Raw genomic sequence first — 26,991 nt, 5'->3', positions numbered from 1 at the left:
TGAAAAGTGAGGTGTGCTCTGATTGGCCAGCTATCCAGTGCGTTGTGATTGGCCGAATACCTCAAGCGTGTGTCGGAAATGTTACGCCCTTTACCATATTGTGATGTCCTGTCCGGCCGGAGCGACGAGACAAAAACATTAATACCACTATATATGTGGCATTTGTTGCATCCAGTGGGGACATAATTATGGATTATAATGACTTATACTGTCTTTATATGCGTTGCATCGCGCCGTGTAAACATAAAACCATGTCTGCATTTGTGATCGGAGAAATGACAAACAACAAGTGCTACTCTAAACTGCCCAAAACTCGCATTTGAATCGTCAGTGGCAAATTCTTTATATATATATAAAAAAAACTTACTTACAGTCTGAGCGTCAGAACAGCCGACATTGTAGTCTACTCTACCAGGATCAGTAAACAGTCCTCCATAAAATGTGCTGCACACATCTGAATATTTGGGTTGAAGTGTTCTGGAACAGTGTTGTAAATACAACTTAACCACTGATTTCTAGTCGAGTCCTCTTTTGGAAGACCAAACAAAGTAGTTTCCCTTTCACAACGAAACACACAGCATCACACACGGCGGCCTAGAGTGAGCAGAGGCTAGAATGAGCGGCGGCCAGGCAGGCTTGTGGCAACCACATGTGACGATCCCGGGCTGGACTCTGCTTCATTCACGATGAAAGCCGATCTGGCGATCGACAGCGCGAAGTTGATGTATTCCCTCAGCGACCAGCACAGATCAGCTCTAGGCATGACGGAGCGGATATCGTCCTCTTTTGGAAGGCCAAACAAAGTAGTTTCGCTTTCACAACGAAACACAGCGTCTTCACGACATGGCGGCGGCAGCAACAATACTACAGCGAGAATAAAAGTTACGCCTTCTTTCTTTGCGTGAACATTTGGGCGCCGTTATGCAAATCTTCCCACATAGTGACGTAGACATGTGGGGGTGTGTTAGAACGAGCCGTTTTAGGTAGGCGTGGTTGACTCTTAACTTTTATAAAGAATATCTCTTTGGGTTTGAGACTTTAGTCTTTGAAACTTTACAGATCTTCTTTATGCACCAAGAGCTTGTAACACTCCAAAGAGAAAGGAAAAATTGAAATCGCATTATATGACCCCTTTAAAAAAATTACAGACCGCAAACGTTTCAATGGTTATAATTATTTATTCAGTATTTCTAATAAAAACCTATTTATTTTGCTACTCTTGACATAAATTAATCATTCAAGATACTGCATTTACACTGATTTGTGCCAGTATACAGTCCAAGATGACTACCATATTGTACAGAGAAACATATTTCTAAACAAACCTTTAAGCACTGCATTTGAAACCATGCCTTACCTTGTGTAGTGACCTCAAGTGTTTCCAGGGATGTATTGACAGTATCACAGGTTTCAAGCTGCACAATGAATTCTTCTTCATTCAGAGTGGCTTCGAACTCAATACTCAAATCTGGAGTCGTGTGAAATCTCTGGTGTTTCATCAAGCATTTCATCATTTTGAAAGTATTCCCACATGTCAAACAATTGAAAGGTCTGTCTTTGTGTAAAGCATTGTGAATGTTTAACAGGGCCATTTCATTGAAAGATACTCCACAGGACTCACAAATTAATGGCTCCTGTCTCTCCTCAGCAGCTACGTTTGTGCTTGTGGAAGGCTGGCTTTCACTCAAACTTAAACTGCTTGCCAGAATATCAGTGGGTGCAGATGACAGCTGATGGTACCGAGTATTTGCTGCTTGTACAGAGTTTTCATGATGTTCAGATTCCATTTCATAATCCTGGTTCTGTTCAGGCTCAAGAAGCACATTATTTTCTGGCTCAGATGCAGCTGCTTGACCCTCTGTGAGAATATAATGAGAGAAAAAAATGTTTTGTATGAGTTTCATACTTTTTAAGTATCATACTAAAATTCTTAAATTCATAATATAAAGAAATACACAATATTTTATAATGATAATAATAATAAGGAATAAACCGATGTTCTCTAAATGTAAAGGTATATGGAGTAAACAATGAGTTGTATTAGCAACAGTTCAAAGTTTAAAAATACAACTTCGATCTGATCTCCATTACTTTTTAATTCATTTTACAAAAGAAAAAGAAAAAAATTATTTTCTGATCAGGCTGCTCATTATTTTGTCTTGTTTTCCAATGCAAATGTCTACAGATACATTAATTGAGCAGGAAAATGACATTAGTCTTGTTTTCTATGAAATTGATGAAAATGAAGTGAGTATATTATTAAGAGAAGAATAAATATCTGCCAATGGGCTCAGAAAAACCAGTTTTCATATACAGCATTGACAGATATTTGTTTTAATCAAACTCACATTATTTTGATACATTTTCTAAGACCTTATTTTTCATTTGCATCTCAAGTAGCCTAAATGTTTCAGAAATTTCTATTGGCAAATAAAACTGAGGAATATTATTTTTTGCAATGCATTTAATTAAAAACATAAAATGTCACAATTTTATGAATTTAAGATATTCTGCTCTGATTTTAAACCTTTTTAAGGCCCGTTAAAGACCCGAAGAAACCCTGTATGAATTATCATCAAACTAGACCAAAATATTTAATAAAACTTACTTAAATGGGTAGTTCACCAAAAAAAAAAATATATATATATATATATATATTTCTGTCATTATTTACTCACCTGTTCCAAACTGTATGAGTTTCCTTCTTCTGTATTTAATTAAAAACATAAAATGTCACAATTTTATGAATTTAAGATATTCTGCTCTGATTTTAAACCTTTTTAAGGCCCGTTAAAGACCCGAAGAAACCCTGTATGAATTATCATCAAACTAGACCAAAATATTTAATAAAACTTACTTAAATGGGTAGTTCACCAAAAAAAAAAATATATATATATATATATATATATATATATATATTTCTGTCATTATTTACTCACCTGTTCCAAACTGTATGAGTTTCCTTCTTCTGTTGAACATAAAAGCAGATATTTTGAAGAATATTGATAACCAAACAGTTGCTGGTTCCCATTGACTCCTACAGTATGGAAAAAACACCAAGGAAGCCAATGGGGACCAAAAACTGTTTGGTTACCCACATTATTCAAAATTCCTTCTTTTGTGCTCAGCAGAAGAAAGAAACTCATACAGGTTTGGAACAAATTTAGGGTGAGTAAATGATGACAGAATTGTCAATTTTAGGTGAACTATCCCTTTAACAAAATATACGTGTACAGCCAAGACATACACCAAATATTTGAGTGACTGCTCAGGTTTGTATTCAAGTTGGTGATTAAGCATAAAGATGTACCATTTAGCTTATCTTGTTTTGAGAGCTGAGACTTTGCTGTAGCTTCCAGTACTTGAGCTGAGATGTGATCATGAATCAGTTTAACCATTGTCTCTACTGTGGCTTTACTCAACAGCTCCATGAAATCAGCAAACTCCTTCTGAAACACAAAAGAGATAAAGATATCGCCTATTACAATTTCCTGTGTGTCAAAAATAGGTTTGATTACAACCAAATTCACTTACATTGTCTTAATAATCTTGTGTTCTATCAGAATTTAAGACTTACAATCATTACTCTGTAGGCACTAAAATTGGACTTCTTCAGACAACATATGACAAGTTATCTGCACTAATAGCGTTTTACAGATTCCTAAAAAACTGCAATGCTGTCTTTTGTTCTCAGTGTTCTGACTAAAACAAGAACAAAGGACAAACATGTTTAGAGGCATTCAACTGTTTGAGTGTGATCTCCTGCTCCCATTTCCTCACAAAATATGAATTACCAATCACTCAGAATGAGTTATCACTGACAGATATGAAATACTATACAAATCTCCAACTTCAGCATTCACTTGAATGAATGAGGCTACTATCAGCCAGCTACTATCAGGAGGAAAATAATGTTAAAATGGCAAACAATTTCTTTACAATTGCTATGATTGTTGTGACACAAAAATTTTAATCTTGACGAACACATAAAGCAAGGTCTTTTTTGTCGAGACACAGCTGTTTCATAAATTCATGAACAAAGTATATTTTTAAAAAAAATCTCATCCTAATGTCAGAATTTAGTAGCTTTGTTTCTCTACATGAGACATATTCATGTCTTTCATATGTCAAAAACTACTTAGATTTGAGTCGAAAACGTAATGATCTCTGGTTATGGAAATGCTAAAGTTGTGGGCCATGTTTCTGTAAGAATCAATGCAAACTGACTTCAAAAACAAATGGGAATCTAAAATAACCAGTGTTGGGGAAAGTTACTTTTAAAAGTAATGCATTACGAGTAATTTGTGCTTATTAATACGGTTGAACAGGATCATCGAAGGTCAGAAGCAAAGACATTGGTTAATAGAACGGGATTAAATCCATAAAGGATATTTGTGCTGTTTAACATTTAACTATTGCAGCTTTGCGTCATATTCTGAGTTGCATTATTTTTATTAATACATACAAACTTGCAGGTTAAAAAGTACACTAGCTAGCCATTCGCTTGTTTGTGGCGGGTGAACAAACGGAAGGAATTTTTTTCAATAACAAAAATGTCGAATGCAGTGTGTTTTGTTAAAGCAGTACTGCCACCTAGAGGTTTGGAGTGATTAGTACTTCCTGCGCCACTTGTAAACGGAGGGGATTTACTTATTTTTAGGTCAAAGGTCTGTTTTTAATGCTTCTGTACTGGAAGTATAAAGAATCTAAATGGATGACCATGTTAAAGAGATAAATATTGATCTTAGCTTATTTTGTACCCCTAGAAAACAAATGTTTATTTGAATTTGTGAGATAATTGCATGTAAAAAAAAATTAAGAAATTCTATTCTAACTATTGTTGTGACACAAAAATCAAAACCTCGTAAGAAAAGGTATTTTAATGTACAACCCGTTTTTAACTTTCTAATTTTTTATTTTTGTGTGGACACAGCTGAGTAAAAAAACATTAATATGGATGAGATCCATATTATAGAGCTAATTTTAGACCCAAAGAAAACAATGATTTTTTTAAATTAAGATGCATGCAATTATGTTTGCATGCAACAATTTTTAAGAAATTCCTAATAATTTAATGCATGCAAAAATTCTTGAGAAAATTGTAAGAACAAAAATGGGAGATTAATTTATTAAATGAATAAATAAATACAAATAAATACAGTTACCAATTTAATAATATTTTGTGTAAATCTGGCAAATTACATAAACATGGTAGCCGTCCAGGACCCAAACTTGATTAGTTTTTTACTTTATTGGATATACACAAAATGAGCTTTTTGGCAAAAACTATAATAACATTTAACAAAAACAAATATTGAAATGAAGTATCCGACTTCTCTTCTGAATCACAATACAATTAACAAAATGTTAATACAATTCCACAAAATGTAGGACCAATAATGATCTCTGCGATTCTTTTACATTTATGTTCCATATAGTCATTTGTTCCGTTGTGGGTTATATTGCATTCATAGAGGCAGCGCTCAAATATCTGTAGCCTCTGCCTCAGCTGCTTGGCTCTCAGGTTGAGGTTGAGGGCTCTGAGGAACAGGACTTTTCACAGCAGGAGTGTATGTAATGGGAATCACTCTCTCGTTGCTCACAGCATTGGCTTCTTTGGGTGCTTGTATCTGTAGCTGGCCATTATTTAAAGAGCAGGTCACCATCTCAGGATTCACACCTTCAGGAAGGTCAAACTCCTGCCTGAATTCTTGGCATCTGAACGAGAACGATCCTTTCCCGTCGTCTTGCTTCTTCTCTGTCTTGCCGCTCACCCGCAACTTCCTGCCCACTTGTTTGACGGACAGCTCCTCCGGAGTGAAATCCTTTGTATCTAGTGTCAGTGCATATTGGCTTCCTTCCTTTCCGAGCTGGAATGAGATGGGTTTGAAAGTCGTCATGGGTGAACCATGGTCAATCTCGTCGAAAATCCTTTGGTGCAGGCGTTCCATGAACTCCAGGTTGTGCCTCATCTCCTGCATGTGTCTCATCATTTCTTTCTCAATCTGAAAGAACAGAGGTCTGGTCTCTGGCCACAGACTGCGCACTGGCCAGTGGAAGTCCATGAATGGGCTGAGGTGAGGCTGAAAAGTGCTTGGGCAAAGCATCTTTGGTGGATTTTCGGTGCTGTGTTGAGCTGGTCGAGTTCTTCTGTGCTTCTGTCCCAGTGAACAAGACCTGAGGCTTTTATACGCTGCCCCGGAACATTCCAGTAACGCTCCTCTATTAGCACTGCAGTGTGTGTCAGCCTGTCGAAGAGCTGCTATGACTGAGCACTTGCTGTCATGTTCCAAAACAAGTCGGCTGTATTTTTGTGATCCATCTGTTAAATACCAGAGATGTACATCATTGTTCTATTTCCAGTGACCACTCTGGCGCTCTAATGGGTCTGCATAACTTTCTATTAAGGGAAGAGGGTAATGCGAGAGGACGATACAAGGTTTTCCTAGCATATAGCAACGTAACATATTAAAAATAAAAAAACTAATCATGGTTACTGTGAGAAATAGTTCAAAGTCACATCAGAGCATATTTTCTTTGTGTGTCAGAACTTTCTTCATATTCTGTCTGCTGTGTTTAAATTCAACACAAGTGTTCCAACAAGCTTTCTAATCCTGCAGGTTTCTGAAACTCACACCTGTGTTGGCAGTGCCTCTGGCCACGTCACCTCCTCAAATACATTCAAAAGGAAGGAACAAGTTTATCTCACTCAGGTGGAGACGTAGTATCTGTGGATATAAATAAAAAATGTATCATCACTGATATCAAGTATGTTGGAATTCATCTTTAGTAGCCTAGCCTATAACCACAGCCTGTCATATCTAAAATGTTGTAATTATAGTTTGGTTTCAAAGGTTTGGACAGTTACTATTTATTTTAATGACAATACATGATACATCTGAATGAAAATGGTCAGTTGACAAAACTAATTTCTTTCTAAGGGTGCGTCTCAATCAGCTCCCTAGCTCGTGAATCAGTAGATTGTGTACACCAGGGGTGTCCAAACTCGGTCCTGGAGGGCCGGTGTCCTGAAGAGTTTAGCTCCAACCCCAATTAAACACACCTGAACCAGCTAATCAAGCTCTTACTAGGCATACTAGAAACTTAAAGGCAGGTGTGTTGAGGCAAGTTGGAGCTAAACTCTGCAGGACACCGGCCCTCCAGGACCGAGTTTGGGCACCTCTGGTGTACATGAATTCGGGCACTGGTAAGTTCCCTGACGCACTGCACGTTGGGACAGTGATCACTCGAATTCCAGTGACATGATTACGTACAGCGTCAACGGACAACATAATAGAACGTCATCACTGGAATTAAACAACATGCAGGACCAATATTATTTTTATATAATTTTTTATTCTCTTTAAACACATCGTTCTGTTACATGTTCTTACAACATTTCAACCGAATATTACTTATAAATGTTAATTAGATGTGTTCAATTCCTGTCTAGTGATGTGTTTATGTTGAAATGTACTAAAAACGGTTTGTCTTTTCAAATCTTCTATCACACGTCATTATATTTATCGAGTTGGCTCGTGTGTTTTTTTTATTTATTAATGAAAATAGAACAAATAACAAACAGAGCATAGCATAAGACCGTCAATGCTATACAAAGTGTGACATTAATTAGTAATGGGCACTGAAAATAATGTCATAATATTTTAAACATGTTAATGACTTTCTGTTTTTTAACAATTTCAGAGAAGATATAAAACAATCAAATTCCACTAAAAATACCTTAAATATTGGGAATGAATTTAAACATTTGTGTATGTATATTAAATGTTGCCAGTAATATGAATAAATTAACAATGTATTCAAGACCTTTGTTAACATTGTTTTCATAGTACACAATAATATCCTTTAAAGAAAAACACTATTTATCCTTTACTTGATTCAAAATAAATTCTGCCAATTCCTTCCAAAAATTGAGTAATAACACCTCTTTCTCATTTTTACAAAAGGAGCATAAATCATCAATATTAGGGGGAAGTTGTGGCCTAATGGTTAGAGAGTCGGACTCATAACCCACCGGTTGTGGGTTCGAGTCTCGTACCGGCAGGGATTGTAGGTGGGGGGAGTGAATGTACAGCGCTCTCTCCCACCTTCAATACCATGACTGAGGTGCCCTTGAGCAAGGCACCGAACCCCCAACTGCTCCCCGGGCGCCGCAGCATAAATGACTACCCACTGCTCCGGGTGTGTGTTCACGGTTTGTGTGTGTTCACTGCTGTGTGTGTGCACTTTGGATGGGTAAATGCAGAGCACTAATTCCGAGTATGGGTCACCATACTTGGCCACATATCCTTTACTAGATTAAAAATAAATTCTGCCAATTCCTTCCAAAAATTTTGGGTAATTTTACAATCAAAAAATAAATGTGATAACACCTCTTTCTCATTTTTACAAAAGGAGCATAAATCATCAATATCAGAGTATCTTGAAATTATTGATTTAACAGGGTAGATGGTATGCAAAATTTTAAAATGTATTTCTTTAGTTTTGTTATTGATACAATATTTAAAGGGGGTTAACCAAGCAGTCTTCCAATTAATATTATCAATAATAGAGTTCCAAAATAATTTAGTTTTAGTTTCTCCAATAGTTTTTGGAAAACAGTAGAAATATTTTTATTGCATTTTTTTATCAATCAGTTCAAGACCGTTTAAAATTAATTTAGGTTTTGTCATTATTGTAGAGTTATAGTAAATATGACTTTTAACAAGATGAACAAGAGTAGGAGGAATCGCTTTAATGACCGAATTAAATTCCTTAAAATGCACTGGGAAACTGTGGATTCGCATGAATTGTTCATAAGTTAAAAGATTCCCATAATTATCAAACATATTCATAAGATGATTAATATCCCTGTTAAACCAGTTCCTTAAAAATAAAGATTTATCGGCATTTGTTATATTGGCATTATTCCAAATGAAGGAGGTGTGAGGAGAGAAATTGTGTGAATAGCAAATTTTCCAGGCTAAAAGCACTTGCTGGTGGAATTTGGACAATTTAAGAGGGAGTTTAGAAATATTAAAGTCACAAGTTAACAGAAATTCTAAGCCACCTATTTGGTTAAAGAGACTGTGTGGGATGTGGTTCCAAAGGGAGTGGCTCGTGTGGTTTATGTTTCATGCTTCAGAAATGTGAAGTTATTTCCGGTAAGGGAGCATAGTGAGCGCCGATGCGCCCTAGTTTTTGCGGTGCATTGTGGGATTTTTCAGGGAGCGAACGATCCAGTGCACTGGAAGGATTTCGCGATTGCGACAGCCCTTAAAATGGCCGATTCCCTGATCAGTGCCCTGACTACTGAACAAGGGAGCTGATTGAGACGCACCCTAAATCTTAATCATCTAGCCTACAACTTCTACTAACTAACTAAATAAATAAAAACTGACTGACTGTATGGAATAATTATAGCCTACTTTAAAAGAATATTTAAGTGAACTGGTTATTAAAGGGTGAACAATAATAATAATAATAATAGTAGCCTAATAAAAATAATAATAAACCGATAGATAGATAGATATTTATACTTAAATAATCGTTTGTCACACTGTAAGACTAAGTCATCTGGTTGTTGAAATGGTGAATAATAATAAACAAAATGGCTACTAAATAAATACATTAATACTCTATATTAATTGAGTGCATTAAATATTTACCACACACACAAACTTGTTGAATGGAAATGTCACACTGCAGAACTAAAATATTATTGTTGTTTATGATGATGATGATGATAGACCTAACAAATTAATACATGAATGAATGATCTATATTAATTGAGAGACTGTATGAAATATTCAGCCTATAAATTAAAAAAACTAATTTGTTACACTGAGGGAATATTTAAGTGAACTGCTAAAATTGTCAGTTTATTATTATTATTATTTGTTTTATTTAATTTTATTAGTAGCGTTTTTGTTTTATTAAAAAAATAGTGGGAAAAAAGTCACAAAAGTTGATGGACATGTGTGTACACTGTAGCCTACCGAGCAGACCGGAGTAAGTTAAGACTTTCTCTCCTGAAGAGATCCGTTCAAACATGGTTCCTCCCGTTCAAGTCTCCCCGCTTATCAAGGTACAGCTTCTATTAGGAATATGACTCTCAACTTGTGTTTTATAATCAGAAACATGCTCTATACTTGTTAGTTTATATCAGCGACCTTCATTTATCCTCAGCAAATAGCTCGCTATATGTTGCTAGCGCTAATGCCTAGCGTAGCCGGTGTATGAGCTAATGGTGTTAGCCTGCTAGCTTGTCCACAGCACTGCAAGGTCAGTACGTTATGGCTAACGTTACATGATGTGTTGCATAGAAAACAACGAATGACCTGTCAAATGTGAATAAGGATTATTGACTAAACTTGAACATTGTCCTGTGGTAGGGTGAATTTATAAAAGTATAACTAGTCACACACACAGTGTATACTTACTGAGTTATATAAAAGCTGTATATTTGAAAACATTTTGTTTAGAAGTGGACTATATGAATTATATCAGTACCCATTAACAACAGACTGTGATTTGCATGCTGTCCAAAACTTTGACCCAACTGTATTTTCTCATACTGATTGTTTATTTTTAGTCATATGCAGTAAAGGAATAGATTTAAAATATGAGAGTTGCCTGTGAAGTCTTGACAAGCTCACCAGTCAACAAACCAGCAGTTTTCTTTCTCTGATTTCAGACGGCAAGGTGGTCAGCCTTGCTAATTGGATTAATTTATGGGAAGCAGAGATATGGTAAGCGTTTATGTATTGTAGTTTAAAACTTAAATTAATTCAGTTATATTTTGTATTGGGATGCCTTTTGTGCCTCTGTTAATTGTCTTCTATGGTGTTTTTCAATCAATCTGCTCACCAGATTATCTGAAGCCCATTGCTGCTGAAGAAAAGAGGATTGAGGAGGAAGAGAAGAAACTCAGGGAAGAGCAAGAGCGCATTTACAAACAGCTTTCTGAAGGTCTGTAACCCCTATCTCTCTCTATACACTTATTCTACAATATAACAAGAATAAAATATAACTAAATGTATCACATGATGTTGCAAAAACCCTGTTCCACCTGTCCTTTGTCTCTCAATACGGACATTTTATATTAAACAATAGAGGGTAGATACAGTAATGTTGAAATGGCGTCTGGTGAAAGAAATTAGTCCCTTTTTTATTTTGTGATATTAACAGCATCTCATGATGTAGCAGATTTCACCTATGTGAAGTTTAACTTTGGATTTGAAGTTATTCAATGAAAATATTCAGTCAGACAATTTCAAAGCAGTGTTATTTATGGAAAGGAATTTCAGGGGATGTATTTCAACAGTTTATGAACTGGAGAAAGTTATCAAAGTTCATTGTATACACATTTAGTAGTGATACCGGGTGTTACTTTACCACAAATATTTCTAAATGTATTTGAATATATTTTAAACCGTAATTTATTCCAGTGATGACAAAGCTGAATTTTCAGCAGCCATAACTCCAATCTTCAGTGTCGCATGATCCTTCAGAAATCATTCTAATATGCTGATTTGGTGCTCAAGAAACAATTTTTATTATCAGTTTGAGAACAGTTTTTTTTTAAACGCATGATTTTTTTCTCTTGCAGGGTTCTTTGATAAATGGAATATATAAAAGAACATCACTTATTTGAAATAGTCAATCTAAATACTAAAAAACACACAAAGTACATAAAAATATATGCTTTAATTGTCATGGTATCGAGCATACAGAAATGAAACTTAACATGTTTACCGATTTAATTGGAATCACCCATATTTGATGCTGTATTTTTGATGGTTTGAGAGCATCTTTAATGATGAATCAAAATGAGCAAGTTCATGTCAAAAATGATGAATCTTTCTCTGCAAGTAAATCACATTTGTGTCAAATTCAAAAAATCATATTACTGGGCCCTCACTGTCAGATCTGACACATTGATTTAAACATCAATTTTCTTTGCTACTGCCTGATCCTTCACTACTTAAACCTTTAAGATATGTGAAACAGAAGCAGCAGCTTTGTATAATAAGCTTGTAAAATTCATTAAGTGCACTAAAACACACCTTCGTAGTATTTACTTTAACACTACTTAAAATCGTACCTCATAAAATTTAAAAATAATTTCGTATATTTACACAATTAGATTCACAACTGATGTTTTTAACGATGTTTCATAGACAACCAGTGAAGGAGAGACTTAAGAAGAAAGTCAGGCATAAGAAGAACAAAATTGCCTGAATCAGAATACCTTCATGAATTTAATCACAGACTTCTCAAAGTTGAGTGTGATGACAGGTCAGCTGAGAACTGATGAATGGTATCAAGGCCACTGGAATTAGTTTTCTCTTTGAACGCATGTCCCAGCAGCGGAGACACTGAGTAATGGGACATTGCTCAGTAAAACACAGCCATGACAGCACTTGATGTAAATAAGTCTGAAGGACAATTGCGCGTTACCTATCAGCTTAAGTGAAGGAAAAAGTGTCAAACTATAAAAAAACAACTATAACTTTATACTCAATCTTTCTACCTTCTAACCACGATACTCTGCCATCTAGCTTACCAGAAGCTATATTTTGTTGCGTACTAAAGTCTGTCACCTACCTTCTCACATTTAGTGACCTGGGGTGCGTTTCCCAAAAGCATCGTTAGCTAACTATGGTCGTTAATTCCATTGAATTCGATTGGTAACGACGGAACATGCGACCATAGTTGCTTTTGGGAAACGCACCCCTGAATAGTAGCTTCCAGCTGTACAATGTGATTATTTTTAGAGGGAATAAATGGCATAAAAAATACATCACTCGTATAATGGCCTTTGTTTTTTGGTAAACAGTGAACAGTTTTTTTCAGTGAAAGGTGACGACAAATTGAACATTATTACAGTTACAAAAAGAGAAAAATGTATCTTGCAATTACAACAAATTTCTGTACATATTTTATTGATTCCTTGATTGAACTTGTCATGGACCTGCTTGATATTAAATAGAAACTGATCACCTGAGTAAATAAATTAAAACCTATCCAGTACAAGTATAGATGATGCTAATATCTTGGATCTGGATGATTGAATGGAAAAAGTTATTTAAAAAAAACCTAAATTTTCCTGTAGTACATTTAAGTCTGCATTGTGATTAATTGAAACCGATTACCATCCAATGAAACTGCTTAAACACTGACCCAAAAGAAACACAATGGAACAGTAATACTAACTGTAGGCAAGATTCAATGTGTGTTTTGGTTAGCAGATGGTCTTGTGGCTTGGTGATAGCATATAATGCATTGATAGCATTTTCCCACTCACTCTTGATCAGATCCTTGGGGATCCTAAGGGTGAGGTTGATCTCCCCTGTGTGACGTACTATTTAGAGGCTAGGTTGCATCTCGAGCTGCCTTGCCCTCTGCCTCTGTACTGTTGTCTTTCCTCTAGCAGATGGAGCAGGTCTTGGATCCTGATCCTGATCCACTGGTGCTGTTGGAATTTGCAGCTGTAGAGAAACCGCACAGAAACAAACACAAAAGAATCCGAATTTAAGAAATGCATTATATCATACAATATAATGGCTGACAGGATGTGGACGCTCTCTTATAATTGGCTATTCTAGTTCAGGTCTGGGCTTTTTGATGGCCCATCAAGTTCCTTGTAGATTAATGAACTACCTTTCAAATGTCTGGGGTCAATAGGTTTTTTGGCTTTTATTCTGCTGGAAGGATCAATTAAATCGATCGAAATGACAGTAAAGTAATTTATAATGTTACAATAAAATTTGACTTAAAATGACTGCTGTTCGTTTGAACTTTCTATTTACCAAAGAATCTTGACAAATATTTTAAGCGAAGCTGTTTTCAACATTGATAATAATAAATAAAAAAAACAGCAAATCAGCATAATAGAATGAATTCTGAAGGATCATGCGACACTAAAGACTGAAGTAATGGCTGCGGAAAATTCTGCTTTGCCATCACAGAAATAAATTACAAATAACTTTAATAATTACAATAAATTTTAAATAGAAAAAAAGTATTTTTTACTGTATTTTTTATTAAATACATTAAATGCAGCCTTGGTGTCCATTATAAGCTTTTAAAAACATTAAAAAAAACTTAACAACCTCAAACGTTTGAATAGTAGTTTATATCGGTATGTTAAATGTCAACCTGAAAATTAGCTATATTAAATTTTAGTACAAATACAGTGAACAGAGGATATAGATGAATAAAAGCTTAAACAGAAGACTAAAATTCAAACCATTTTTGCCAGCTGCTTCCTGTCTGGTCTTAGCTGCAAAACTTAACAACCTCAAACGTTTGAATAGTAGTTTATATCGGTATGTTAAATGTCAACCTGAAAATTAGCTATATTAAATTTTAGTACAAATACAGTGAACAGAGGATATAGATGAATAAAAGCTTAAACAGAAGACTAAAATTCAAACCATTTTTGCCAGCTGCTTCCTGTCTGGTTGCTTCCTGTCTCTCCTCCATTGCCTTTAGTTTTGCCTCATATTCTTCCTGCCTCTCTTTCCAATGCATTGTACTATATCTCAAACTGCCTTGCCCTCTGTAACGTCGTCTTTTCTCTAGCAGATAGAGCAGGTCTTGGATCCTGATCCTGATCCACTGGTGCTGTTGGAATTTGCAGCTGTAGAGAAACCGTACAGAAACAAACACAAAGAGTCCGAATGAAAGAAATGCATCATATCATACGATATATGGCCGACAGGTTGTGGACACTCTTTTGTTATTGGCTATTCTAGTTCAGGTCTGGGCTTTTTGATGGCCAATCAAGTTTCTTGGAGATTAATGAAGTTCTTGATGTTTAATTACATGTTCTTCAGGTTAGCTTTTTGTGTCTGGGTTCTTTTGTAGAAGTCAAAGTGTTTTTTTTTTCATGTTAACAGACTGCAAAACCCTTTTTATAGCAGTAAAGTGAGGACCATTTTTCCTATTAATCTGTAAATCTGTACAAGCAAATATAGGTGTGGATTTCGGGTGTCTACATACCATTGGCCATGTAGCATGTCAGTGTACACTTCAGTACCTTTCAAATATTTGGGGTCATTAAGGTTTTTAAATTAAATTGATCAAAGATAAAATTATACTTTACTTGAAGTATAATAATAAAAAATGTTTACTGAACAGCAAATTAGAATGATTTCTGAAGGATAATGTGACACTGAAGACTGGAGTAATGAATGCTAAAAATTCAGCTTTGCCGGCACAGAAATAAATGACATTTTATTTTAAAATATATTAAAATAGAAACGTTTTGTTGTTGTAATAATATTTCACAATATTACTGTTTTTACTGATTTTTTAAATAAAAATGTATATTGTTATGTCAAACGTCAACTTGATAATGAGCTACATTTTAAGAGGGTCTGAATGTAGGTTCTTCCTAATTTAGTAGAAATACAGTGAACAAAGGATATAGATTAATAAAATCTTAAGCAAACGATTAAAATTCAAACCATTTTTGGTAGCTGCTTCCTGTCTGGCCTTAGCTGCCTCCTCCATTGCCTTTAGTTTTGCCTCATATTCCTCCTGCCTCTCTTTCCAATGCATCCGGTTGTTCAGAATGCCATCATGCATGGGCTGGATCTCGTGGTGAAAACGAGAGAATTCCTATGGGAAACAAAGAGGGAGGGGTTGCTAATTAATCTTAATGTTAAAAACAAAATGAGAATGATTTGGTCATTTTTTTTCTTGAAACAAACAAACAAAAAGATCAGTTCCCTTCATTCATAAAGGTACCTTGTAGACAAAAGTACAGACAAAATCGATAAAACCACACTGAAGCTTTGGCAGCTCTGCGGCTTTGTTCCTGTCCATCATGGGCTAGATTAAAAGACAAACACCACATGATTGTTTTTTTTTTTTCCACCAATGGTTTCCAAGATGGGAGCTTTCCTAGCAGCTCAACCACCAATATTAGATTCATGTACTCACGATAGGTTGTTGCTCAAGAACAGTCCTCTCAAGATCACCCTGCTCCCAGAATTCAGCTGCTACAGAGAGGGCGACCTAGGATGGGAGAAATTACACTTATATATTGCTGAGAAGCAAAACTGTAGTTATTCTTCATTTGACATCTCTTACCTTGCTCTGTACCTCCCATGGTTTTGCGATAGCTGAGAGGTCACATGCTGTCATCATCATGGCCCTGGTCAATTATTAAAAATATAAAAACACGCAAAGCCCAAATGGATTATTTCTAAGAGATGTATTATGCTAAAATGCCTAGCGGAAGTTGTAAATGGACACACTTACATTACAATTTCTTTCCTTGTTGTTTCAAGAGACATGAAGTCCACCCATTTCTTCTGATCTTCATATGTCTCAGAGAGATCCACAATTTTCTGGAACATTGTTCTCTTTCTTTAAGGTAGAAAAAGTTCATATTTTAAAACTTTTGTCTCATTTTAGGTTTACATTTAAAGTGAAGTGATGTGACATGTGGCCAAGTATGGTGACCCATACTAGGAATTAGTACTCTGCATTTATCCCATCCAAAGTGCACACACACAGCAGTAAACACACACCCGGAGCAGTGGGCCGCCATTTTTTTGCTGCGGCACCCAGGGAGCAGCTGGGGGTTCGGTGCCTTGCTCAAGAGCACCTCAGTCGTGGTATTGAAGGTGGGAGAGCGCTGTACATTCACTCCCCCCACCTACAATCCCTGCCGGTACGAGACTCAAACCTGCAACCTTTGGGTTACGAGTCCGACTCTCTAACCATTAGGCCACGACTTCCCCTTTAGTTTCACTTCTTTAAATGAACAGCAACGGTCACTATAAACTGGCACTATACAAACAGCTGAAGAAAAAAGTAACTGTATATGAGTTTGAAACCACATAGTGACAAGTAAATAATGCATTTTCATTGTTGCGTGAAAAATTCCTTTAAAGAGACTAAAACATACTACTACGTATGATATATTGTCAAACCTTACTTGAAGTACAATGCAAGATCAGTTGCAATAATGGCAATGTCAATGAGGTGGAAGACATGCTCCGTTTGTCTTCTGTTGAGGTTCTGGAAGATGTTTAATGTCTAAGAAAAAAAACATATGTTAGGGTCAAATCAAATTAATACGAAGGCTCACATTCTGGACAGTTTGCTCATACCTCGTCGCCTAACAAGAATTTGCCAAAGTCCAAGTGATGCCTCTCTAGAATGGAGGATCCATGTAGCTTGGCTAGAGGATTTTGGGACCTTATCACAAAACATACAAATGTGATGAAGATTATTATTAGGAGAAGCAATAATAGTACAAGTACTAGTAGAACTAGTAGTAGTATCTACTGACTTCACTTGGTAGAGATTATTTGTGCCTCTGTGGTCGATATCATGCAGGAAGCCGGCAGTGATCATGGCCATAACCTCCAAATCGGTGTAATACCGCTTTAGTTTGCCTGTCTGACTCCGTAAAAAAAAAAACAATTCTCATTATGATTTTATCATTTTTAGTATCTGTATAAAAAATGTCACGAACAACAAAGATGCAGAAATCTGTTTGTTTGACACTGGATCAAACAAACTTGTTGGGAAAGAATCATTTTGTTTGAAATTCTGTTTTCTACTTAAATCAAGAAAACAAGCAATTCTATAGCTTGAGCAGTACAGCATGATGCGAACACCAACATCATGCTTTGAACTCCCAGGGAATAAAATATAGAATAATAAAATAATAAAATAAAATAATAAAAGTGGCATCTAAATGCAAAAAAAAAATGAAGGGAGAGCGGAGCAGGTCATACCGTGAGTAAAGTGAACATGGTTTGCCCAACATTGAAGCCATGGCGCCAGTTGTGGTAGGTGATTCTTCTGTAGCCTTTGCTGACTGAGTACATGAATCTCACCAAGACCTAATTAGAAGATAGCAGCCAATTTTATGGAATTTCATGATACTTCATGACAAAAATCAGGTGCCTCCATCATTATAAACAAGCACATTTACCTCCTGAGGGACCTGGAACTTTTTAACCACTCCAACTTCATAGTACATCTGGATCCCACACGTTACAAGATCCAATTCAGTGCAGACAAAGTCTGAAAAATGGAATGCGTAGATCTCAAACTTATTCGGGCCAGGCAGCTCTTTTTTCTGCATGAAAAATAATAAAACCAAAGTCAGACAGTGCACAACTTTTTGAGAACATAAACCAATGCAAAAGAAAAAAATATGAATAATTAAAAAAATGCAGTAATAGCTGAAACAGCATAACCTACACATTAATTTACATAGACATATTTGAAAGCATCTGTAATGTTTCTACTAATGGATTCCTATTAAAGGCGACGTTCTTTATCTTATCTCTCTGAGAAGTTTAACATCAAACTGTGATTTCAAAAATCTTTAAATAATTAAAGCAGTTCAGTGTACCAGAATCTCCAAAAGCTCTTCCTCCTCACAGTCTCTTGGTTCTCTGTCAAAATATTCTCTTGTTTTCTAGAATAAAAATACCAAAGAAAACAAAAATAAGTAGTTATAAAATAAAATAACAATATAAAATTTGCAACTTAAAAGTATAGTCTTACAAGGACGTTTTGAATCTCATCATCTCGACATTTGACATGGTACAGCAGCATGTCCTGGGCAATGTCCTTCCTGTTCTCCAGCTTGTTCATTTTGTCATAGGTGTCTGTATTGAGGACCGACCAGCCCAGAAACTGTGTCAAAGCCTGTCAAGACAGCAACGCATTATTCCGTAAGTCAACAAGTGAGTGGTTTTTGTATTTATCGGTAAATGACCATTCTCTTTAGTGCTACCAATCAATCTATCAGTTGAACCTCCATGAGTTGTTCATCATGGTCATCAAATGGTTTGCCATCCTTCCTGTTGTAGAAAGTTGCAACACCAACAATTTCTTCCTTTTTGTTGACAATTGGCAGGGACAGCACATTCTTGATGGTCCATCCACTGTCATCCAGAGCTTCCGTCTACAGAAACCCAAAGTGTTCTTACTACAAGTCAAGGGAACTTCAAGCATTAAACACGTTTTAGGCAGTAAACTAAAATACCTGAAATTTGAACATTTCATCTGCTGCTGCATTCATGATGTTGCAAATCTTGAATACACAACAGAAATCAATAAATTAATATGTAAATACATACTTAAAATTTCAAAAATCAACCATAATTCATTCCCAAAGTAAAAAAGGAGTCACTTACAAATCCACTCTCTGCTACATATGTAGGTAATCCACTAACCAAAGCCCAATGATCTGCAGGTGGAGATCTGTCCTCCTCCATTGCCTTTAGTTTTGCCTCATATTCTTCCTGCCTCTCTTTCCAATGCATTCGGTTGTTCAGAATGCCGTCAAACATTGGCTGGATCTCGGGGTGAAAACGAGAGAATTCCTGTGGAAAACAAAGAGGGAATGGTTGCTAATTAATCTTAATGGGCAACACATTCTCATTTAGTTTTTAACAGTGATTTCTTGAAACAAAAAATTATGATTCATAAAGTTACCTTGTAGACAAATGTACAGACAAAGTCGATAAAACCACACTGAAGCTTTGGCAGCTCTGCGGCTTTGTTCCTGTCCATCATGGGCTAGATTAAAAGACAAGTACCACAGGAGCTTTTTAGATTATTCTTTTTTTCCAAGATGGGCACTTTCCTAGCAGCCCAACCAGCAATATTAGATTCAGGTACTTACGATAGGTTGTTGCTCAAGAACAGTCCTCTCAAGATCACCCTGCTCCCAGAATTCAGCGGCCACAGAGAGGGCGACCTAGGATGGGAGAAATAACACTTTGTTCATTGCTGAGAAACAAAACTGTAGTCATTCTTCACTTGACATCTCTTACCTTGCTCTGCACCTCCCATGGTTTTGCGATAGCTGAGAGGTCACACGCTGTCATCATCATGGCCCTGGTCAATTATTAAAAATATGAAAACACGCAAAGCACAAAATTACTTTTTTAAAGAGATGTGTTACGCTAAAATTCCATCGTAGTTCTAAATGGACACACTTACATTACAATTTCTTTCCTTGTTGTTTCAAGAGACATGAAGTCCACCCATTTCTTCTGTTCTTCATATGTCTCAGAGAGATCAACAATTTTCTGGAACATCGTTCTCTTTCTTTGAGGTGGAATTAAGTTGTTGTTTATATTTGAAATCTTTTGTCTCATTTTAGCTTTACATTTAGTTTCACTTCTTTAAATGAACAGCCATGGTTTACTATAAAACCGTCACTTTACAAAAAACAGCTAATGATTCTTCAGGAAAAAAATAACTGCATATGAGTTTGAAACAACATAGTGACAAGTAAAGAATGTATTTTCATTATGATATATCATAGAAACTTACTTGAAGTACAAGGCAAGATCAGTTGCAATAATGGCTATGTCAATGAGGTGTAAGACATGCTCCATTTGTCTTCTGTTGAGGTTTTGGAAGATGTTTAATGACTAAGAAAAAAAACATGTTAGGATCAAATTAAATTAGCGTGAAGGCTTACATTCTGGATGGTTTGCTCATACCTCGTCGGCTAACAAGAATTTGCCAAAATCCAAGTGATGCCTCTCTAGAATGGAGGATCCATGCAGCTTGGCTAGAGGATTTTGGGACCTAATCACAAAGTGTGATGATTATTATTAATAGAATCAATAATAGTACAAGTACTAGTAGAAATAGTAGTAGTATTTACTGACTTCACTTGGTAGAGATTATTTGTGCCTCTGTGGTCGATATCATGCAGGAAGCCGGCAGTGATCATGGCCATAACCTCCAAATCGGTGTAATACCGCTTTAGTTTGCCTGTCTGACTCCGTAAAAAAAAAAACAATTCTCATTATGATTTTATCATTTTTAGTATCTGTATAAAAAATGTCACGAACAACAAAGATGCAGAAATCTGTTTGTTTGACACTGGATCAAACAAACTTGTTGGGAAAGAATCATTTTGTTTGAAATTCTGTTTTCTACTTAAATCAAGAAAACAAGCAATTCTATAGCTTGAGCAGTACAGCATGATGCGAACACCAACATCATGCTTTGAACTCCCAGGGAATAAAATATAGAATAATAAAATAATAAAATAAAATAATAAAAGTGGCATCTAAATGCAAAAAAAAAATGAAGGGAGAGCGGAGCAGGTCATACCGTGAGTAAAGTGAACATGGTTTGCCCAACATTGAAGCCATGGCGCCAGTTGTGGTAGGTGATTCTTCTGTAGCCTTTGCTGACTGAGTACATGAATCTCACCAAGACCTAATTAGAAGATAGCAGCCAATTTTATGGAATTTCATGATACTTCATGACAAAAATCAGGTGCCTCCATCATTATAAACAAGCACATTTACCTCCTGAGGGACCTGGAACTTTTTAACCACTCCAACTTCATAGTACATCTGGATCCCACACGTTACAAGATCCAATTCAGTGCAGACAAAGTCTGAAAAATGGAATGCGTAGATCTCAAACTTATTCGGGCCAGGCAGCTCTTTTTTCTGCATGAAAAATAATAAAACCAAAGTCAGACAGTGCACAACTTTTTGAGAACATAAACCAATGCAAAAGAAAAAAATATGAATAATTAAAAAAATGCAGTAATAGCTGAAACAGCATAACCTACAAATTAATTTACATAGACATATTTGAAAGCATCTGTAATGTTTCTACTAATGGATTCCTATTAAAGGCGACGTTCTTTATCTTATCTCTCTGAGAAGTTTAACATCAAACTGTGATTTCAAAAATCTTTAAATAATTAAAGCAGTTCAGTGTACCAGAATCTCCAAAAGCTCTTCCTCCTCACAGTCTCTTGGTTCTCTGTCAAAATATTCTCTTGTTTTCTAGAATAAAAATACCAAAGAAAACAAAAATAAGTAGTTATAAAATAAAATAACAATATAAAATTTGCAACTTAAAAGTATAGTCTTACAAGGACGTTTTGAATCTCATCATCTCGACATTTGACATGGTACAGCACCATGTCCTGGGCAATGTCCTTCCTGTTCTCCAGCTTGTTCATTTTGTCATAGGTGTCTGTATTGAGGACCGACCAGCCCAGAAACTGTGTCAAAGCCTGTCAAGACAGCAACGCATTATTCCGTAAGTCAACAAGTGAGTGGTTTTTGTATTTATCGGTAAATGACCATTCTCTTTAGTGCTACCAATCAATCTATCAGTTGAACCTCCATGAGTTGTTCATCATGGTCATCAAATGGTTTGCCATCCTTCCTGTTGTAGAAAGTTGCAACACCAACAATTTCTTCCTTTTTGTTGACAATTGGCAGGGACAGCACATTCTTGATGGTCCATCCACTGTCATCCAGAGCTTCCGTCTACAGAAACCCAAAGTGTTCTTACTACAAGTCAAGGGAACTTCAAGCATTAAACACGTTTTAGGCAGTAAACAAAAATACCTGAAATTTGAACATTTCATCTGCTGCTGCATTCATGATGTTGCAAATCTTGAATACACAACAGAAATCAATAAATTAATATGTAAATACATACTTACAATTTCAAAAATCAACCATAATTCATTCCCAAAGTAAAAAAGGAGTCACTTACAAATCCACTCTCTGCTACATATGTAGGTAATCCACTAACCAAAGCCCAATGATCTGCAGATGGAGATCTGTGAAAAAGAAAATTGTGTTTTTTTTATAATACTATCTCTTCTAATGCACACAGGCACCTTTATGATATTTTTGGATCTTTTAAATGATTAAAGAATTTTCTTTTTTAAATAACTGTCCTTTAAGAGTTTTAAAATAGAGACATTTCTTAAAGGGGTCATATGATGTGATTTCAAATTTTCCTTTCTCTTTGGAGTGTTACAAGCTCTTGGTGCATAAAGAAGATCTGTAAAGTTGCAAAGACTAAAGTCTCAAATCCAAAGAGATATTCTTTATAAAAGTTAAGAGTTAACCACTCCTACCTAAAACGGCTCGTTCTAACAACCCCCACATATCTACGTCACTATGTGGGAAGATTTGCACAGCCGCACAAATGTTCACGCAAAGAAATAAGGCGTAACTTATATTCTCACTGTAGTATTGTTGCCGCTGCCGCCATGTCGTGAAGGTGCTGTGTGCTTCATTGTGAAAGCGAAACTACTTTGTTTGGTCTTCCAAAAGAGGACGATATCTGCTTTGTCATGCCTAGAGCTGATCTGTGCTGGTCGCTGAGGGAATATATCAACTTAGTGCTGTGGATCGCCGGATCGGCTTTCACCGTGGACGAAGCGGAGTCCAGTCCGGGGTCGTCACATGTGGTTGCCACTCCTTCGTCGAATCCGCCGGCCACGCCGTTCTCGACCCCGCCGCCTCTGCTCACTCTTGCCCGGCCTCAGCTCACTCTAGCCCAGTCTCAGCTCACGCTAGGCCGCCATGTGTTTCATTGTGAAAGCGAAACTACTTTGTTTGGTCTTCCAAAAGAGGACACGACTACAAATCAGTGGTTAAGTTGTATTTACAACACTGTTCCAGAACAGTTTAACCCAAATATTAATTTGTGTGCAGCACATTTTATGGAGGACTGTTTCCTGATCCTGGGAGAGTAGACTACAATGCCGGCTGTTGTGACTCACAGTCTGTAAGTACGTTTTCATTTAAAGGATTTGCCACTGACGATTCAAACGCGAGTTTTGGGCAGTGTAGAGTAGCATTTGTAGTTTGTCATTTCTCCGATCACAAATGCAGATATGGTTTTATGTTTACGCGGCGCGATGCAACGCAATGCGTAAAAAGACAGTATAAGTCATTATAATCAGTAATTATGTCCCCACTGGATGCAACAAATGCCTCGTTTGTAATGGGTTTTCATGTTTTTTGTTTCGTCGCTCCGGCCGGGACACGGCATCAACAGTATTGTGAGGGGCGTAACATTGCCGTCACACGATTGAGATATTTGGCCAATCACAACGCACTGGCTAACTGGCCAATCAGAGCACACCTCACTTTTCAGACCGATGAGCTTTGTAAAAATAGCCGCGTTTCAAAAAAGCGGGGCATAGAGGAGAAACAATAATGTACAGTATGTGGAAAATAATGTGTTTTTTTTACTTTAAACCGCATAAACACATTTCATTACACCAAATACACAAAATAATGTTCTTTTTAGCAGCATCATATGACCCCTTTAAAAGTGTAGTTCTCCCAAAAAAAAGAATATTCTGCCAACATTTATCATTCCAGATCTATATAATTTTCATTCAGAAAAAATAAATGGTCTAGCAAAAATACCCCAAGTTGCTCTCTTATATTTAATAAAAGTGAATGGTGACCACAGATGTCACTGTTTGGAATATAAGCTCCAAACTGGGACACAAGAAAGTCAAATGGATTTGCAATGACATAAGAGTTAGTAAATGTTAAAACAATTTTGATTTTGGGTAGAGTCAGGCTGAAAAAAAACATTTATTTATTAGTTTATTTCTTAATTTAGATACAAATTTGTATTCTTTTGATGTTAAGCACAATATCTCATCACAGTTGAAATACATGCAGTACAAAATAAATTAAAAGACACATTTTAAAGAAATATTTATAATTCACTTTTAACTGTGGCATTTATCTAACAATTAATTATTGCTAATGGAAAAATGACATATGGATATTAGAAAGATTTAAAAAAAACATTTTAGTAACACTTAACAAAAAAGGTCCTATTAGCTATCATTAGTTAATGCATTAACTAACATTTAGTCACAATGAGAAATACATTTGTTACTTTATTTATTAATCTGTTAGTTAATAAAACTATTAACTGTAAGTTTGTGTTAAATAATACATTAAATAATGACATTAAATAATATCAACAGATACAACTTTTGATTTTAATAATGCATTAGTAAATGATAAAATTAACATTAAGTGTAATAAATGCTTTACTTTTGGTTACACTTTATTTGATGGTGTCCTTGTAACAGTGTAATTATACATTTAAGTACTGAGTAATATTAAATAACTACATGTATTTACTATATGGTTAGGGCAAGGATGAGGGTTTGGTTTAGGGTTAGTTGCATGTAATTATGCATCATTTATTGTTTTTACTATAGTACATACATGCAACATTTGTAACAAGGGCACCATAAAATAAAGTGCTACCATTTTTTATTGTTAGTTCATGTAAAATAATGCAACAAATGTTAATGGAAGCTTATTGTAAAGTGTTACCAAGAAGCGTTTTATTGCCCCCGTTTAACAAGATAACTATTTTACAAGTGATTAAACAAACAATCTGTAATTCAACTACTGAGAGATTTGGTCACTGTGTAAATGCCACAGGTGAAATAATCCTTCATGCTGCACATGGGTCATGGCATATTGAAATAAATGGATTATGTCAAGAGGATTTGCCAAGCCTCAAAATATGACCATACCTGCAGTCTAATAATGTATAATAGTGTGACTAGTCTGTCTCAATCAAGTTTTACAGTTTGTCTGATCTGTGTACAGCAATGTTTTCCTTTGTACCTGTGTAACATCCTTCACATTGATGGGCTTCTTGGTTTGAGCCACATATCCTACTATACCGATGTCCAGAGGGAAGACGATCTCAGAGTCTGGAGGCACCACGCAGTCGTCGAGCTCAGAATGTTCATTAACGTTGAAGAGACGTGTAGCCAGCTCAGCGATGCCGTTTCTCTGTCGATACATGAACAGGCTACATCGGTCGGCATGGATCAGAGCGCTGATCCGCTTCAGAATCTTAAAAATCACCTTCTCCATATTGACGTTCTCCTGCATGTCTGTAATGAGATCGTAGAATAGTGCTCCCTCCTCTACCGAGCATATGTCCTTAAAACTGTCCATATCCACTTTCGACTCTGGTATTCGCATGATCGAGGCCACGGCACCAGGTTTGAGCTTTTTGTCAAAATAGCTCCTGGCAAAATCTGGATTTCCATCCAGGAACTTCTCCACGTCTTCCTTTTTGACACTCATCTTGGGATCTTCTGCCTCAATCCCAGTACTGGCAGGTGATGGCCAAGGAATGAGAGTTCAAATGAGGTTTCAGGACAAAAACAGAATATTTACAGCATATAATCCTCAAACAGTTAAGAAAATGAAGAATCGTGAGATGAGACGCCTGCCACAGCAGGGGCAACCCGTGTCCAATCTAGCTGTCATCAGCAAGGTGTTTTCCTAATAGTGTTGAAGGTGAATCAGGATCTGCTCTAGTAAAACTGATCAGGTGACCTGCATCAAAGCCTGAGCCCAGAGCTGAAACCGAACGACGTCCTCCTCTGAACGCTCTCTGCGTCCTGGGAAAGAGAAGAGATGCTCTTAATGACAGTTTTATAGTCAAAGCTATACAATCATAAAGTATGTGAGTGCTAACGCACAATCATATGATTTGTTCCTCTATGTCTCCTCGCCCAGAAGCCTGGCCTTTGCACTACAAGCTCTTTAAGTTCTTATTAAAAACACACTCCTCATTACTAAGCCCTATTTGACCAGGCTACTAGCTGATTATCTCAGCACCCCAGTTGTCTTCTTACTCAATGTGACTGCAACCATGAGAGCAGTGAAAGGGCTTTCCTAAAAAATGGAAAAGAACAAATGTACAGTATATGTGAATATCAGTCATTAAATAAGACCAAAGAATGACCAGAATGTGCCTGAATTGCTTTAAATTAAATAAATACATTAATTAATTAAATAAAATAAAAAAGCAAAACTAAACTAAAATAAAATAGAAAATGCAGAAATGAAATAAAATAAAAATGCAAAAATAAAATTAAATTAGCATCCATAACTATTCTCAAAAAGAGTAAATAACTCTGTATTTCATTCTAATACTTAAAAGTATAATATTGCCATTTTGTATAGAAGTAACATGGATAAGCTTAAAAACCATTAGCTTAAAAGTGGGACCACTGCAGATACATATAATTTGAAAAATATAACTGGTAGACTGTGATTCATGTGCCATTGTGTGCCAATATTATGAACACTGTACACCAATATACAGTATTATATAATTAGTGTGTGGTATTTACAAACGGAGTAC

The 26,991-nt window shown here is 36.1% G+C and overlaps 3 protein-coding genes and 1 long non-coding RNA gene across 4 annotated transcripts in view; 1 reads left to right on the top strand and 3 right to left on the bottom strand.

Moving 5' to 3' along the window:
• Positions 1-3,583, bottom strand: part of LOC107589275 (zinc finger protein 708) — a 6,250-nt gene extending 2,667 nt beyond the window's left edge. Inside the window, exons 1-3 of the mRNA XM_016277672.1 lie at positions 3,578-3,583; positions 3,311-3,449; positions 1,358-1,858 (exon numbers count right to left, since the gene is read on the bottom strand). Coding sequence (XP_016133158.1) covers positions 1,358-1,858; positions 3,311-3,449; positions 3,578-3,583 — 646 coding nt within the window. The remainder of the gene's footprint in view (positions 1-1,357; positions 1,859-3,310; positions 3,450-3,577) is intronic.
• A 1,649-nt stretch (positions 3,584-5,232) lies between these two features.
• hspb9l (heat shock protein, alpha-crystallin-related, b9-like) lies at positions 5,233-6,311 on the bottom strand. The gene has a single exon (XM_016277630.1). The coding sequence runs from the start codon at positions 6,105-6,107 to the stop codon at positions 5,484-5,486; it is 624 nt and encodes a 207-aa protein (XP_016133116.1). The 5' UTR covers positions 6,108-6,311; the 3' UTR covers positions 5,233-5,483.
• A 3,667-nt stretch (positions 6,312-9,978) lies between these two features.
• LOC107589250 (uncharacterized) lies at positions 9,979-10,913 on the top strand. The gene is made up of 3 exons (XR_001609659.1): positions 9,979-10,087; positions 10,697-10,751; positions 10,873-10,913. It is a non-coding gene; the product is annotated as an uncharacterized lncRNA (long non-coding RNA).
• A 3,534-nt stretch (positions 10,914-14,447) lies between these two features.
• pde6b (phosphodiesterase 6B, cGMP-specific, rod, beta) lies at positions 14,448-26,366 on the bottom strand. The gene is made up of 31 exons (XM_016277671.1): positions 25,412-26,366; positions 22,540-22,613; positions 22,389-22,436; positions 22,158-22,307; positions 21,905-22,048; positions 21,750-21,815; positions 21,324-21,470; positions 21,124-21,231; positions 20,673-20,782; positions 20,502-20,589; positions 20,329-20,429; positions 19,993-20,100; positions 19,824-19,887; positions 19,673-19,747; positions 19,483-19,566; positions 19,182-19,370; positions 19,031-19,078; positions 18,800-18,949; positions 18,547-18,690; positions 18,392-18,457; positions 17,966-18,112; positions 17,766-17,873; positions 17,315-17,424; positions 17,133-17,220; positions 16,958-17,058; positions 16,276-16,383; positions 16,105-16,168; positions 15,955-16,029; positions 15,760-15,843; positions 15,477-15,630; positions 14,448-14,647 (listed from the first exon to the last, which is right to left on the bottom strand). Exons 1-31 carry the CDS (start codon positions 25,920-25,922, stop codon positions 14,586-14,588), a joined length of 3,576 nt encoding a protein of 1,191 aa, XP_016133157.1. The 5' UTR covers positions 25,923-26,366; the 3' UTR covers positions 14,448-14,585.
• Positions 26,367-26,991: the final 625 nt, after the last annotated feature.

This window comes from Sinocyclocheilus grahami, unplaced genomic scaffold, assembly GCF_001515645.1.
Source record: "Sinocyclocheilus grahami isolate Dianchi unplaced genomic scaffold, SAMN03320097.WGS_v1.1 scaffold114.1, whole genome shotgun sequence".
Classification (NCBI taxonomy): Eukaryota; Metazoa; Chordata; class Actinopteri; order Cypriniformes; family Cyprinidae; genus Sinocyclocheilus; species Sinocyclocheilus grahami.
Note: the sequence above shows the minus strand (reverse complement) of the source record. Positions and strands in the feature narration are given on the sequence as shown.